The sequence below is a fragment of the Mchenga conophoros genome, linkage group LG13 (genome assembly GCF_057382185.1).
Source record: "Mchenga conophoros isolate Kocher_MC1m ecotype Shallow Benthic linkage group LG13, M_conophoros_male_GT1.1, whole genome shotgun sequence".
NCBI classification, from domain to species: Eukaryota; Metazoa; Chordata; class Actinopteri; order Cichliformes; family Cichlidae; genus Mchenga; species Mchenga conophoros.
Genome location: NC_140538.1, coordinates 12,565,534 through 12,579,574, shown reverse-complemented (window position 1 = coordinate 12,579,574; position 14,041 = coordinate 12,565,534). Strand labels below are relative to the sequence as shown.

Below are 14,041 nucleotides of genomic sequence, written 5' to 3'. Positions count from 1 at the left end.
TCGGTCACGTGATGCCTTCACCCCCCCCACATCACACACTGCAGAAGGACAGTTGATCATCTTATTTATTGTAACGTAGTTTATTGTAGAAAAGAAAAATGCATTGTTTTTTTCCATTTAAAGCATAAACAACATAAACTTGTTTTTAGGACATATAAATAAAATGCCTCTTTCTTAAAAAAACCCCAACACATTATATACACTGAAAGTATTGGTCACACTCTTCCAAACCTACTCTAAAGAATCACTATTTGACTCCGTTATGGGAAAATGTAGTGCTTGTTTTCCCCCCTCACATAACACTAACACAATGAGGATTAAATCCAGGAAAAACACATAAATATAAAATTAATGTTATGCAGTATCGGGGTGTATGCACCTCTCTGTAAGTGTACCCATGCATGTGTGCACACTACATTTTGCAACAATGAGTGATAAACAGTGGCATTTAGGCAGATCAGCAACATGTGATAATGTACTGCATAGACTGCAAGAAACTAAAACCACTTCTGGATCTTTACACAGCTTACAGGAAATAAAGTGTTTATTTTTCCACCAAAAAAACCCCCACAATCCTAGATTATGGTCATAATTTTCAATTCTTTGGAGTGTTTCCCAGGGAAAGCTCAGCCTGAACATAAACTGACTTGTCAGAAAAGACAAACATCTCTGATGCAGTTTAGTATTTTCTAAGGTTCATTCAGAGTGCAAACAAAGGGGCTCAAGTGTTTCTCAAAACCATCCAACAAAACCTTATGAACATGTCACCTTGGCACCTTAATGCCAATACAGTCCAGGAGTTTGACATTAACCAAAACAGTCTTTGAAACTGACTAACAAGTGGAGAGCGAGAGGAAAGAAAAAACACAAGTCAGTGTTTATAGAAAGGAGGTGAGCCATTTAGACTCTTTGTATCCATGTGTATCCATCATCACGCTGTGATCTGCAGCACAGTTCTTTAGTCCTGGGTGTTTCACAAGGAGGGGAAGAGAGGGCCACGAAGGTGATGAGGACAATCATTCAGATTCACTTAGGCCACAAGGTCGCCTCCACTCCTGGCCTCTTTCATGAATCCACTTGTTTGATACTGATGAGGGAAAGAAAAATACACAGATAGATTAATCATAAGCCCAGTCTTACACACACACACACTCACACATTTAAATATGTAAAACATCTGTAAAATCACAATTATTTTGGCCAGTGTAGTAACATTATTAATCAAGCAGTGATTGACACTAAAATGTCTTTTTCAGACTTTTTAAATGGCATTGTCTTAATTGTTAAATATAATTTTAATGTTTAAAAGTGTAAATAGAGTTGAGGGAGGTGGAGGACACAGGCTCAACAGAAGTTGGGCCTTGTGTTGGTGTCTCAAAATCATCCAAAATCCCCAAGTCCTCAAATCAAGCACTATTCTTTTATACAATGCTTACTCAGGTAGACGGCTTTATAGCCAACAAGAACAATCAAACTCACCCCACTTGTTGCCCACCAACACTGGACAAGCTGCATGTCGAGTGCTGTAGTCTCCCTCCCCGCTGGCAAACAAATTGTACCAGAACACTGCAGTACCCTGGAAAACAAACAGGCACCAATGGTTAAGTAGTTCTGCACATCATCTCAGAGAGCCAAGACTTGGTTTCCTAAAGTACTTGCAACAGATTTCTCAGAAGTGAAATGATAAATAAAGCAAAATTTAAATACATGTGTTCTCTTGCTATACTGGGATTGTTAAAATGGCAGTTAAAAACATTATAAGAGCATGGGGGCACATGAAAGAATCCTTTTATGAACAAATTGGCAGTTATTTCCGCTAAATGAGCTTATATTGGATGAAAACGCTCCTTTACCATTAATAAAATGTGTTTTGGAGAGAAAAAGTGCTTGAATAAGTATATTTTTCTCTTTTATTATGTACGGTGTGTACTTTATTATGGACATCTGTGACCTTTTTTACAAAATCCTTCAGTTTGTTACATAATAGGATTAGCTGGAAAACCAATATTAATGGACATTTATAAGAGGAGTAATATCAACATTTACCTTTTGAGGCCAAACTGCTGCACCAACATCTGGGAATACTGTGGCTCCACCTGCTGCTACGTCACTCATCTACAACAGAGACAGAAGAAAAATCCAGCAGTGTAATTTAAACAACTTATATGAGATCCTTCATATAAAATGAAGTTGAAGATAGAATAGTTCTTGTGTGTAGTATGCAGATTTAATTAACTTTTGTAAAGTAAACACTGTTAATGTGTTTAATCTTATGTTCAATGTATTATTTATGCTGAAGTAGCTGTTAAATTAGCTGCTACAGTATGTGGTTTCTCTGGATAACAGATCAATAACAGATCATTATTTATTTTGCTTCCCAGTGTGTCTAAGTTGGTGTGATCAGCCAAGACTTAAGTTTCCATTTGTTTCCTGCATGCTGAGTCAATTTCTGCTCAGTTGTGTTTGGTTTTGTTTAAGCAGTTAGTTCATTTTATTAGTCCGTTTTTTAATTTCTGAGTCTGATTTGAGTTCAGATTATTTGACCTCTTTTGCTGAGGTTCCTAGAACTTATTTCAAATATAATTTTTGTTAATAGTTGTGTGCATTTTTTGAGTAAAATAAAATCCTCCTGTTTCCAAATTTACCCGTGTTCCTCATGACTAACAAGCATGGCCCCTCACTCATGTAAATGCTTTGTGACACTGTTTCAAGGTGAGGAGTCACATGACTTTACGATTAAGTAATAATACTGAACGTACTGTATTTGAATTGAGAATTTAGATGCTATTGTTTCTCTTATCACATCAGCAGAGTAAATTTTGGCCTATCACAGCAAAGACACTAAAGCCCATAGTCACAGATGACAGTTAGCCCCCGATACTATGCTAGCCCTTTGCTAGCACTATGTGCAGTGACAGGGTTCATTCTAAATTTGTATACTGAAACTTAATACGATAGTTTTCTCAGTATTATCAAATATGCAGACTTATAAGTCAACAATGTCTACTTTAATTATAACAATGACTGTGTCACTGACTGCTAAATTAATTTCAGTACCAGCATAGGCAATTAGTATAGTAAAAATCAAACTTCAATAAATAAAAGAAGGTTAATGCTGGTCCAAAGGGGTGATCACTCACATAGAAAAGACACGTTGCAATACGATTCCCAGTTCCCAGCTCTTTAAAGGCATCTGGCTCATCTTTCTGTACGGAGATAACCAATACCATGTTAAACATCCTACCACATTAATGCAGCAGTACATTAACTGTGGCAAACAGAAAAAGAACGTACCCTTCCAAAGTCAAAGTGAGGTTCGTATTGACCTCCAACACCATAATTTGCAACCTGCAGACAAATACATGTAAAAAAAATCCATTTCTAACAGAGGAAACAGGGAAACTTGTTTGCTTCATTTGGTGGTCATGTACAGTTTTTTGTTGGTTTTGAAATAACTTTTTTACCTGTAACTCTTCTGCAGTGTCCATTTCAAGCCCGGTGACACCTTCAATTCTGTTATTGATCATTTCAATCATTGGATCATCATATTCAGTGAGCCAAGCACTAGAATATAGAAGGGAACACAGAGAAACTGAGAATGAAACAGCATGGGAAACATATTTCAGTAAGGCACACATTTTATCCACTAGATGCTTCTGTAAAAAGTGTCTGAGAGGCATGCTACGCAGGAAACTTGGAATCAAAAGCCAACAAAAACCAACGTGAGTTTGTAAATGGCAATATTAGGATACAGAAGCAAAGTAGAGTTGCAGAGGGAATGGAAAATGGGAACAATATCCAGCTTTACAATATCTAATGAATATCTTTGAAGATATTTCTATAGTGTGGTTTAGGACTAGATAAAATATTTTTTTCTGGCCATAATATCCACTAAAAACAAAATAAAAATGTCCATCCTCTTAACACGAACTTGCAGTTGCCATTATGTGAGAGACAATTCCAACACACTCTAATGTGGGTTGAGGAAAACAAGTTTTTTAAAGACGTTACAAAGGCAGTGAGATGATTCTTCGCCCATATAGCTTCTTCATCATGTTTTTAAGAATGCCTGCAGATCAGCATTAACACGTGTGTCTGTGTGTGTCATCTTTTTTCATTCAGTTTGTACTGATAGGTCATATTTTATAAATGGATATTGAATGAAGCATGAGCCAGTGGATTATTTCCTTAAGTCTCTTGCAGTCGTTTAAATGGAGTTCAAACTGTTCTGATTTCTTCCATCTGTCTGTTACCTCAAGTTCACTCAAGTTAGAAAGACGTGCCGGCTGTCATGCATGCATACAAAACTTTAAAAGAAACACCACACCCTGACACCCACACACATTAATTACCAACTGCAGTAAAACCAAAGAAAGCATGGGGTTTTGGTGGGCTGCTAACGTGCTATTTTTAGGATGGGATTTAAATTTGAATTTAAAACAGTGAGCAAGGCATCTATAAAAATTGAACGGTCATTTATCTGCACTACATAGGCCTTTGATGTTTCACAATGTCTCTTTTTTAAAACAGATCTTGTACAAAATATAGAACTACAGAAAAATGGCCTTGTATTGGAAAGTGATTTCCAAACAATGCTATGGGACATAAAAATCCAGCTCAGGTCCAAAACTCAGGTAGCCTGGTATAGATATGAAGTCAAATGAGCAGGGGAAGGGAGAGAGTCCTTCCAAGTGATCTTTGACCCCTTACCTCACAGGGATTTTCCTTGAATGGGGTTCAGTCACCACAGCTCCCGTTAACTACAGCATTTCCAACAGCAGGACACGTAGAAGCAGGAAGAGCAGTATCAAAGAAGGAAGGAAAATGGACTGCGGAAGCACACATGCACAAGGACGGACAAAACATAATAAGGAGGAAAAGAGGGAAAGAAAAGGCAGCTCACAAAAGAAATAATGTTAGTATCAACTAGTAAAAGAGTAATATCTTTCCCCTCTGCTACCTTCATGTGTTACCTCCGTGGAGCAGACACTTGAGCAGAAACAGACCCATAAAAAGGTCCTCAAAAAAGAGTTGGATAATCCAACTCGTCCACAAATAGCTACATATTCAGTCGCGTTAGTAATTTAGCATTTCCCTTTCATTTAGGATTATTTGGGGGGAAAAAGCTACAGATGTTTCTTTATTTTTAGAAAACGTATTTTCAGCAGGAGAGAGTGCTTCAGCTCAAGAGCCTTTAGGATGGCCTTTATGAGGGGCAGAAACATGCAGCTGTGATCACACGGGAGTACAGAAGAAGACGTGAGCTCAGTTATTAAAGGGGAAAATAAGATTTTCTCCTCCTCATCATCATGCTCTGTCTTACCTTTTACTGATCCTGTAAGAAGCTGTCTCCAGCACTCCTGTGATGGGGTTGGAGATGGTTGCCCTGCGTAGCTGTGAAGCACACACAGATAAACACATAAAGATATTAAAGTATGCGTTGCTAATAACAGCTTTGACCTCCCATCCTTTGCCATCCCAAACCACCTATGAAATCCTAAAATCTGAACTGCTTACTCGTGGTTTTGCCAGCTGCTTGATTCTCTCAATTTCTGCATCAGAGATGATGTCAAGGTAGCGAACAATGTAGGGGCGGTCCCACTCATCCTGCTGTTTGACGGGCGCCAGCAGTAAACTGGGGTTACGATTGTTATCGTAGTAACGACAGAACAACCTGCTCTGCCTACGAGGCGTCTGATTTAGAGAAAAGAAAAGAGCACACAAAAAGTTAAAACTGAGCTGCAGTATGCAAGTTATAAATTGCTTTCAGCTCTTCCTCACCATTTTGATACCCTCTCCACGGCAAAGCATCTCATATTTCTCCCTTTCTGGGATCAGAGAGAAAGCCTTTTTGGACTTCTTCTGCTTCTTCTTCTTTTCAGCTGTTTCTCTTTTCTCGCGCTCCTTCTGTTTTGGAGCTTCTTCCTCTGCAGCCTTTTTTTGCTTCTCCAACTGAAACTCAAAGTACTTCAGGTTGCTCTTGCCACGCGGGTGCTCTGGGTCTATGTGTGAAAAACCAGGAGAAAACATCAGTGGTGATTACAAGCAGCAATGCAAACTAAAACAACATCGCTTCTAACATGACAAATATACGCCATCAGTCAGTAATGATGACTTCAACTCAGATGGAGGACTACTGTCAAAAGCTGCAGTCTGAGACATTGCAATCCATTGGGACAATGTCCTTCGGGTGCTTTGGCACCCTTTTAGCAGGACATGGCCCAGGAAGCAACATAACTTTCAAAATAACAGCAAGGGGACTGTTTACTACTGCTAAACTGATAGCCGACAGTGTCACTTTCTTGGACAGAAGAAAACAGCAGTACAAATGGTTTGTACCTTTGAATTGGTGCACTGATTGGCAAAGAGGTGTGATGGAGACAGCAGCTCGGGTAAGGAAGCTATTTCGCACTCTATTGGTTTTGAGCTTTGATTGTTTTAAATCCTTCTACTAGTTCATAACGTACTCAGTGATTTGCCCCCCCCCCCCCCCCCCCCCCCCCCCCCCCCCCCCACACACACAAGTACATCTCTCACTTGCTGGGTGTCTATAACCCAATAAGACCTCTCAAGTCATCAGGTGCAGATCTTTTAACTGTCCCCAGAATTCGATCTAAGTGTGCTGAGGGTGCTTTCAGTTTCTGTTGCTCTGTTCTTTGGAACAAGCTTCCTATTCATCTGAGGTCAATTACAATCATGTCTACATTCAAAAACAAACTTAACTTAACATAAAACCTTTATTTTTCTCACACACTTACACTTAATAACACTTTTGTGTACGTGCTTGTCTGTGTGTATGTTACCATGCATGTTATTCCTTTGTACAGTTTAGTTTTTTTGTTTTTACAAGCCTTAAGGCATTGCAGACTTACATGGGTTTTTAATGTTTTTATATTTTATGTTAAGCACACTGAGTTTATGTGTAAAATATAATATAAATATATAAATATAATATAATAAAAATATCAATAAAATTGACATTAACACTGCTTTGGAAAGTCTGGCAGTGGTTTAAACTGTACCTGGACACACTGAAATCCTCTCTTATTCCTGGTTAATCCGTAACGTCAATAAATAAAAGGGGACAAGTGACAAAGTCTCTAAAAAAAAGCAATACCCGGTCATTTTTAAAAAATAGATTTCACCGCTCTGTGAATTGTGCTATACAGATAACTGTTTTGCTGGTACAAACAGCAGCGTTTTGAGACAAGACCCCACAGATTTGTTACAGCACAGATGTTATGCCCCAACATAGCAACTGCCTGAACTGTTTATGTCTGTCTGGCTCGGAAATGTTGACCTGTGCCTCACCTCTGTTTAGTCTGTCCTTCAGTCTAAACCTTGCTTAAAATACCCAACAATAATTTATTTTGTTTGGCCAAATTAAAGCAAGTTCCACACTATTACAGTCTTACTTCTTAATTCTTTAGAATATGAAGAGACTCACCCAGTTCAATCAACCTCTTTGTATACTCCATTGCACGCTCCATCTCCCCCTGCTGGTAAATGGCGTAGCTGAGGTAGTCGATCACTGTCACCTTATCTAAAGTGGACTCCTCTCCCTCATCGAGCTGTTTCAGGGCCTGGGCCATCCACAGCTCTGTGTGGTAGTAATCGGCATCGGAGTAGGCAATTTTCCCCAGCTCAAAACAGTCCTCTGCTGTCATGTGGCTCTTGTATTTCACTCCTAGTTAGGAGTACACACAGGAGGGGGGGAAAAGAAATCAGAAAACAATCAAACCCTTCCCCCAAAAAACTCACATAGTCTGACATTTATTGTGACTTTCGTGGCAGTCACTTTGTCTTTATATCTGTACATTGAATCCTTAATGAACAAATAGGCCCATGGGCATGTGAACTCATGCCATTTATGTGTGACATGCAACTGTTCGGAGGATTTTACCAGGTAAGTTTCCCGTAGAGATTGTGTTGGCATCAAGTCTGTAAGTGTCTTGTAACCGGATGAGAGCTTTGGCAGCTCCGGTCTGGTCCTCGTCATTTGGGAAGTGCTGTCTCTGGATGGTCAGGTTGGAAATAAATCCTGAGAAAAATGGCACGATAAAGTATTCTATGTGTGGGCACATTAATCACTCAAAGTGACATTTAACACTTTCTCTTAAAATTTCATGAGGTGAACAGTTAGATGGGAGTTTCATCCATCCACATACACCTAAAACAAACAAGTCAATGTTTTAGTGTACTTCTGTGTTGCACTTTTTCTGCAAGTTTTTACCACTCATTTATAAAACCAAATATTACAGTGTTATTATTTGAACCTGGGCTTTACTGTTCATACCTCCAGTGGTGTCACGGAGCACAAGACTCTCCAGGTCCCCCCACTCTGTGTTCAACCTCTTCACCAGTTTGAAGGCATTCACAGGGTGTCCCAGAAAGCCTTCAGGGTCCTGCGTGGCAGTAACTGTCAAGGAATCCAATTTTTCAGCCCACCTATCACAAAAAAGGTAATATGGATTAAAGTGTGTTGATTACACTTGTAAGCAAGCTACCTATTATTACGGCTGTCATATATAATATTTATGGAGTTTTAGGAAAGCAACTTCAGAAATTAAACATGGAGCTAACCACAATGTTTATAGACACTTGCAAATTATTTTTTTAAATGAAGTTGATAGCTGTATATATTATCAATTATCAAGCTATATTATCAGTCATTATCAATCAATATTATCATCCAAATCCAATAAGCAACAATAAACCCAATAAACAATAAACCTGTCAGAATTAAATCCTCGTTTACTGCTGACTCAGCTCTGTAATGTGTCCTAAAGCATCACGGATCACAGGTCCTAACTTCATCCAGTGAATGAGGGTCAGGTTAGGGTTGATCTTTTCATACAGGAGTGTGGCTTCTCCACACAGCAGCTGTACCAGTTGCAACACCAACTAACTGTGCAGGTAACATTAATTCAGAGACCCACTCCTCCATATCAAAGTTTTCTAACTGCGATGTGAGTCAGCTGCCCCGGTACATAACTGTAGTTAAGAAAGTTGAAATAAGAAGCTGCATATCTCATCTTTGTAGGGGATTCTGATGGAAATGATCAGACATGTGGTTAACACAGTTGGAATGTTTCTGCACTCCGTATCCTTTTTATTTCTCTCTATTTTAGCTAGCGATTGCGGTGCTTGGTTGACTCTGGCACTGGGATAAAAATAATTTAGCAGATGCAAGGACATGACGACGAGAAGGGAGAAATGCCCCCAGCAGCAAATCACACCCAGGAGTTGACAAACTCACCGTTTGATCTGCTCTAGTTTGCTCTCCTCTGCTCTGATGTAGTCCTTCAAAGAGGTGACGAGATCTTTTTCTGTGTACAACAGATCTGTCATCTGGCCTGAAAGAAACAAACACATATTAATTGCAAACACTGAAATGATAAACTATACTAATCTTATAAAATTAGTACGAGCTTTAAAATTTCTTGGCCTTGTGTCTGTGTAGTAACATAACACAAGTCTTTTACCTGTAGAAGTGAAGAAGTCAGCGTGGGCTGAGAGCGACTGCAGGCAGCTCAGCAGCAATAAACAGTAACACGGCAGCTCCATTCTGATAAAGAGTGAGAGAAGAGCATTAAATTAATAAAACATGCAGATTAAAAGAGTCAGTGAATGACCTACCTATTTTGAAGACATTTTAATTTCTATGATAAGGTATCACCATAATCCAATTTATTCTAGTCATATAATTAAAGAGCTAAACCAGACACACTACTAAAATATGTCTGGTTTAGCTTTGAGGCTGGCAGTTAGGCCTGGGACAGGCAGCACTGTGATCTTTTGTTTCTTGCAGCCACAAATTACAGGAGAATGCATGACTGCATTGTGCATTCTCACATGCACTTCTTTATACTTCAAATAGTATAAAGAAGTACCACGCAAATTTTACTGTGGTGCTAATTTTTTTTCTTACCCACATAACAGAAATTCAGAGCAAATGTGCAAGAATTTTACTTTTAAATATTCTGGGATGTCCACAACATGCCACATGCCATGATTGACATCAAATTAGATCACTTATTTATCTCAAGAATGTACTAAAAAATTCCAAACTACTAAGACTGTAAATATACCCAAACCGAACCATGTTGGCCAGTGGCACATCACATTTTGGCTTTTTGTTTTTCAAAAGAAAAATAGCAAGAGAGCAGACTTGGACAAAAGTTTTGGAAAGAAATTAAGCCAAAAGAATCAAGACCAAAAATCCCCCACATTATAAAACGCCTGCTGCTTGACCAAGTGAGATGGTTTGTTATAAATATAGTGTAAACACAAATACACACACACACACCCATAAGCGCACAGGCAAAATGAAGATCATGAAGCGTACATAAACTATTCAGTGTAAGCCAGCAGCAGGCTGAGGCAGGTTCGACTCTGCCACAAGGGCAAGTCTTGAATGAGAATAAAAAATAGAGTGACTTCATATGAGATTTCAATTTAGGTCAGCAGAAGGAAGCAGAGAGGGTGGAAAAAAAAACCTGAAGCAAGACACAACTTACCATTATCCTCTACTGCTACCAAGCTACTTCTGCAACTGCATAATGTGTGCTGCCACTTAAAAGCCATAAACAGCCTCTTACACTTTCTGATTTCCAAGATAAAAGTTTTGAAGAATGCAATTATTGTACCCAGGAAGGGTAATTACTACAATTTTCTTTCACACTCAGTTAAGTGTGATGCAAAAATGATAGCTGTATATTGAACATTTCTAATTTCAAACCAAGTGTTCTGGTCATGCCACACATGGAAGTGAAAGGAGGTGATTGTGTTAATAAGCATGTTGGTACATCCCATATTAAAAAAAACTAAGAATAAAAACAAAGTCTTACTGACCTAGAAACCAGTTCATGTGTAATCTAAAAGGCAACTCCTTTTGGTTGGACCACAGGGTTCGCGTTTCCTCAAAAGTATCCACCCTTAAAAATTCCTTGGATGGATATAAATCCATAAAGTCATGTGATAAAGCAATTTGCTAGTTTACTTGCCTTTATCCTGTCATGTCACTTGTACCACTTCCTGCTTTCCTAATCAACTTTCAGCTATAGGGCTGTAAACGTTGTACCAGGCAGCAGCAACAGCCACAATGAGAGTGAAATGAGTGTTAAAAAAGTGTTAAAAGAAAGAGCTCGAAATCCTTAGACATCTAGAATTAGATGTTGGTGCATATTTAGTACCTTAAAAACAAAAACAAAAAAAACCAAAAACCTCTAAAACTTATTTACCTGTTATGATGAGAATATAACTAATCCATAGTATACATAAGGAATATTTAAGATAAATACAGGGGGGGAACGTAATGAAACGAACAACACCCAGACAAAAAAAGCACAATTTTAATAGCCTAACTGGCTTCGCAATACGTTATACCAAGTTTAAACCTGCTCCTGACAAAAACAATTTTATTTTTGAGAGTCTGCCCTGAGAAACTTCCTTCATCGCACAAAATGTCTCCAAGTTTTCCAGCTATGGAGTCAGATAGCACAGGACGTGCATGGAAGAGGACTGCCACGTCTTCGCCACTCCCTCCTGTGTGAAGACTGCACACTGCCCGATGGAGAGTCTGATATTACCTGCAAAACTCAGTCAATGAAAGCTGCAGACTGAACTGCAGCAGGAAGGCTTTTGCTTCTTGGTTGGTGTTTTTTGGGGAGTTACATATAAACAAAGTTTGTAGCTCGATATGACATTTTATCTCCTTGTCACTATGAAATATGACAGACTAAATGTGAAAAATGTTTGCCATTAACAAATAAAATGTATAGAGGCTGTTAAATGAGGCATAAAGCAATATGACGGCAGAAGCATCCCACGCTGCATTGCGCTGGAATGCCGGAAAACTAAAGCTAGCTAAAGTTTCACAGGGAAAAGCCAGGTTACGTTTTCTTTTCTTGCTATTTTCTAGTTTAACTAACTGGTTCAGGTCATCTCATTGCCTCCTGCTTAGTTTAGTAGTATAATCTTTGTTTTGACCCACAACACAGAAACCTAAAACTTGGCTTACTTTTGTTCTACTTTTCATTGCCGCTAGATCAAAGCTCGCACAGCAAACAACGGTTGCTGTTGGTAACAGCGACAAACACTGTGAAAAGACGTAATCTGTAAACTGGTGACTATCTGAAATGTAAACACATTTTCTAGATAAGCCTACATTTCTTATCTCACTCAAGGGGTCGATAGTCACCTAATCGAGAGCATCCTGTAGCAGAAGCCGTCGGGGTCTCTCCCTGAAGCCCACACCGATTCAGTGAAGTTAACGGTCTGAAGTTGGAGACTCGGTCCGGTGGCTCTTCCTGTCTGTGATGATTCGGTGTACTATTGGCTATCTGGTGGTTCGGGCTGTATTTCTAAAAGGATGGGGCTCGATGCTACGTGCAGACTCACATGCATACACTCTCTGCTTCTGAAAACTTAGGGGAGGTGCCTGTAATAGTGTTGACCCGTACCGACACGACCGAAGATGAGTATTTTGGTGTTTAATGTGGAAATCGTTCCAGTGAGGTCACATGCCACGTGTTAAAAGACTGCCGATAGATATTTTCTTTCTCCTCTTTCTCTAAAACCTATGTGCTCAACTTTGCATGTATGCATCTGCACTCCGGGCCCATCATCTCCATTCAACAGATGTTTTGTGTAGTTTTGTAACGTTTACATTGAACGAACAGACATTTTTCATCATCTTCCTCCCACATTCCAGAAAAATTATTCTTACTAGCTTCACAAAAAGAAAAAAAAAAGTGTGGGATGGTAGGGAGTGAATTCCTTCTGCATTCAGCTGAATTCAACAGGGTGGAGCTACGTGTGTGTGTGTGTGTGCGCGCAGAGGGGCAAATTGTTAACTGCATTATGTCTCAACTGAAATGCCCAGTGTAAACACTACAGACTGTATATGTCTGTGATAAACACTGGCTATTTGCAAGCCTTTGTCATCTTAGATATCCACATGAGCAACGCTGCAAAACAGGTAGTATCTCAGTATCAGCACATCATTACATCACTGAGTGAAACTGAAGATAATAAACCTTTCTTATGTAAAGTTAAATAAAATTTCCTTATTAATGTACATGTTCTATCAACTGTCACCAAGCAAAATGTCATAAGTGTTATACTGAGGCTTACAGAGGTTACAAATTCAACATCTGTATAATCTGAAATATGACAGCTTAGAGTGAGGACTTGGATAGTGAACCGAGATCGAGTGTTTTCCCTGCAGCTTCTCAGTCTCCACTTAAGAAGAAAAAAAAGTATACTGCTTTCCGTTCCCATTTTCCCCGCAGTCATCAACAGATGTCGTCCAAGTCGGTAAGTCTGCTCCCAAACAGCTGCTCCTCATAAGTCAGTATCTGACGCAGGAAGTTCACATTGGGGGCTGTGCATTCCCTTTTTTCTTTGAAACTGCAGTGGACCAGGCTCAGACTTAAGTGCAGTGTTAATGAAGCTGGATGTCAGTGGCAGTGCCTCCACCAGGTTCTAGTAGCATAGTGATTAAAATAGCATTAGGACTGTCGGCAGTGGTGTTGACTACATGTGTGATATCTAGATTCTTGATAATTCGATCCTCCAGGATCGCAGTGGGGGCTTGGCTTTCAGGTTCATGCAGAGGAAAGGGTAACGGGCACGTAAAGCTGAGAATTCTCCCAGCATGATGACAAGGTCCATTTCTAAAGCACTGAGCTGTAAAAAAAATCAGGATTGGAGGTCTGGGGAGTCGGCCCTGACCTTTACACCACCCACTGAAATATGCAGTGAGAAACCTTGAGACAAAAATGCAGATTCAGCTAGATACAGTCAGCATAATTCAAAGAGACAAGCAAGTTTACCTCATCATAAATATATGGCTTTCTTGGTAATTCAATAAGGCTGTAGCTCAAAACAATGGTATCAAAATAAACCTATTCACACTAATTTTACAAACATGCTGATGCCTAGCAAATACAGTCTTGACATTCCCATCTAGAATGCCATACTGCTACAATAAGCAAAAGTATATATGTGCATGTGTGACCTGGGCTACATCATTCTC

General features: G+C 39.3%; 1 protein-coding gene across 1 annotated transcript; it reads right to left on the bottom strand.

The window, feature by feature from the left end:
* Window positions 1–47: 47 nt before the first annotated feature.
* On the bottom strand, window positions 48–12,430 carry p4ha1b (prolyl 4-hydroxylase, alpha polypeptide I b). The gene is made up of 15 exons (XM_085296506.1): window positions 12,203–12,430; window positions 9,486–9,568; window positions 9,260–9,356; window positions 8,297–8,448; window positions 7,904–8,041; window positions 7,448–7,687; window positions 5,782–6,002; window positions 5,518–5,694; window positions 5,324–5,394; window positions 3,465–3,564; window positions 3,295–3,348; window positions 3,141–3,206; window positions 2,047–2,115; window positions 1,480–1,576; window positions 48–1,087 (listed from the first exon to the last, which is right to left on the bottom strand). The coding sequence occupies exons 1-15, from the start codon at window positions 12,214–12,216 to the stop codon at window positions 1,017–1,019; spliced, it is 1,650 nt and encodes a 549-aa protein (XP_085152632.1). The 5' UTR covers window positions 12,217–12,430; the 3' UTR covers window positions 48–1,016.
* Between the last annotated feature and the right edge of the window lie 1,611 nt (window positions 12,431–14,041).

What these genes read in the sequence shown, in the direction of transcription:
- p4ha1b (XM_085296506.1), bottom strand. An exon ending in CTCTACGGGAAACTTACCTG is followed by an intron (nt 7,688 to 7,903) that starts GTAAAATCCTCC and finishes ACTCCTAACTAG; the next exon opens with GAGTGAAATACAAGAGCCAC. An exon ending in ACACTGCAGAAGAGTTACAG is followed by an intron (nt 3,349 to 3,464) that starts GTAAAAAAGTTA and finishes ATTTGTCTGCAG; the next exon opens with GTTGCAAATTATGGTGTTGG.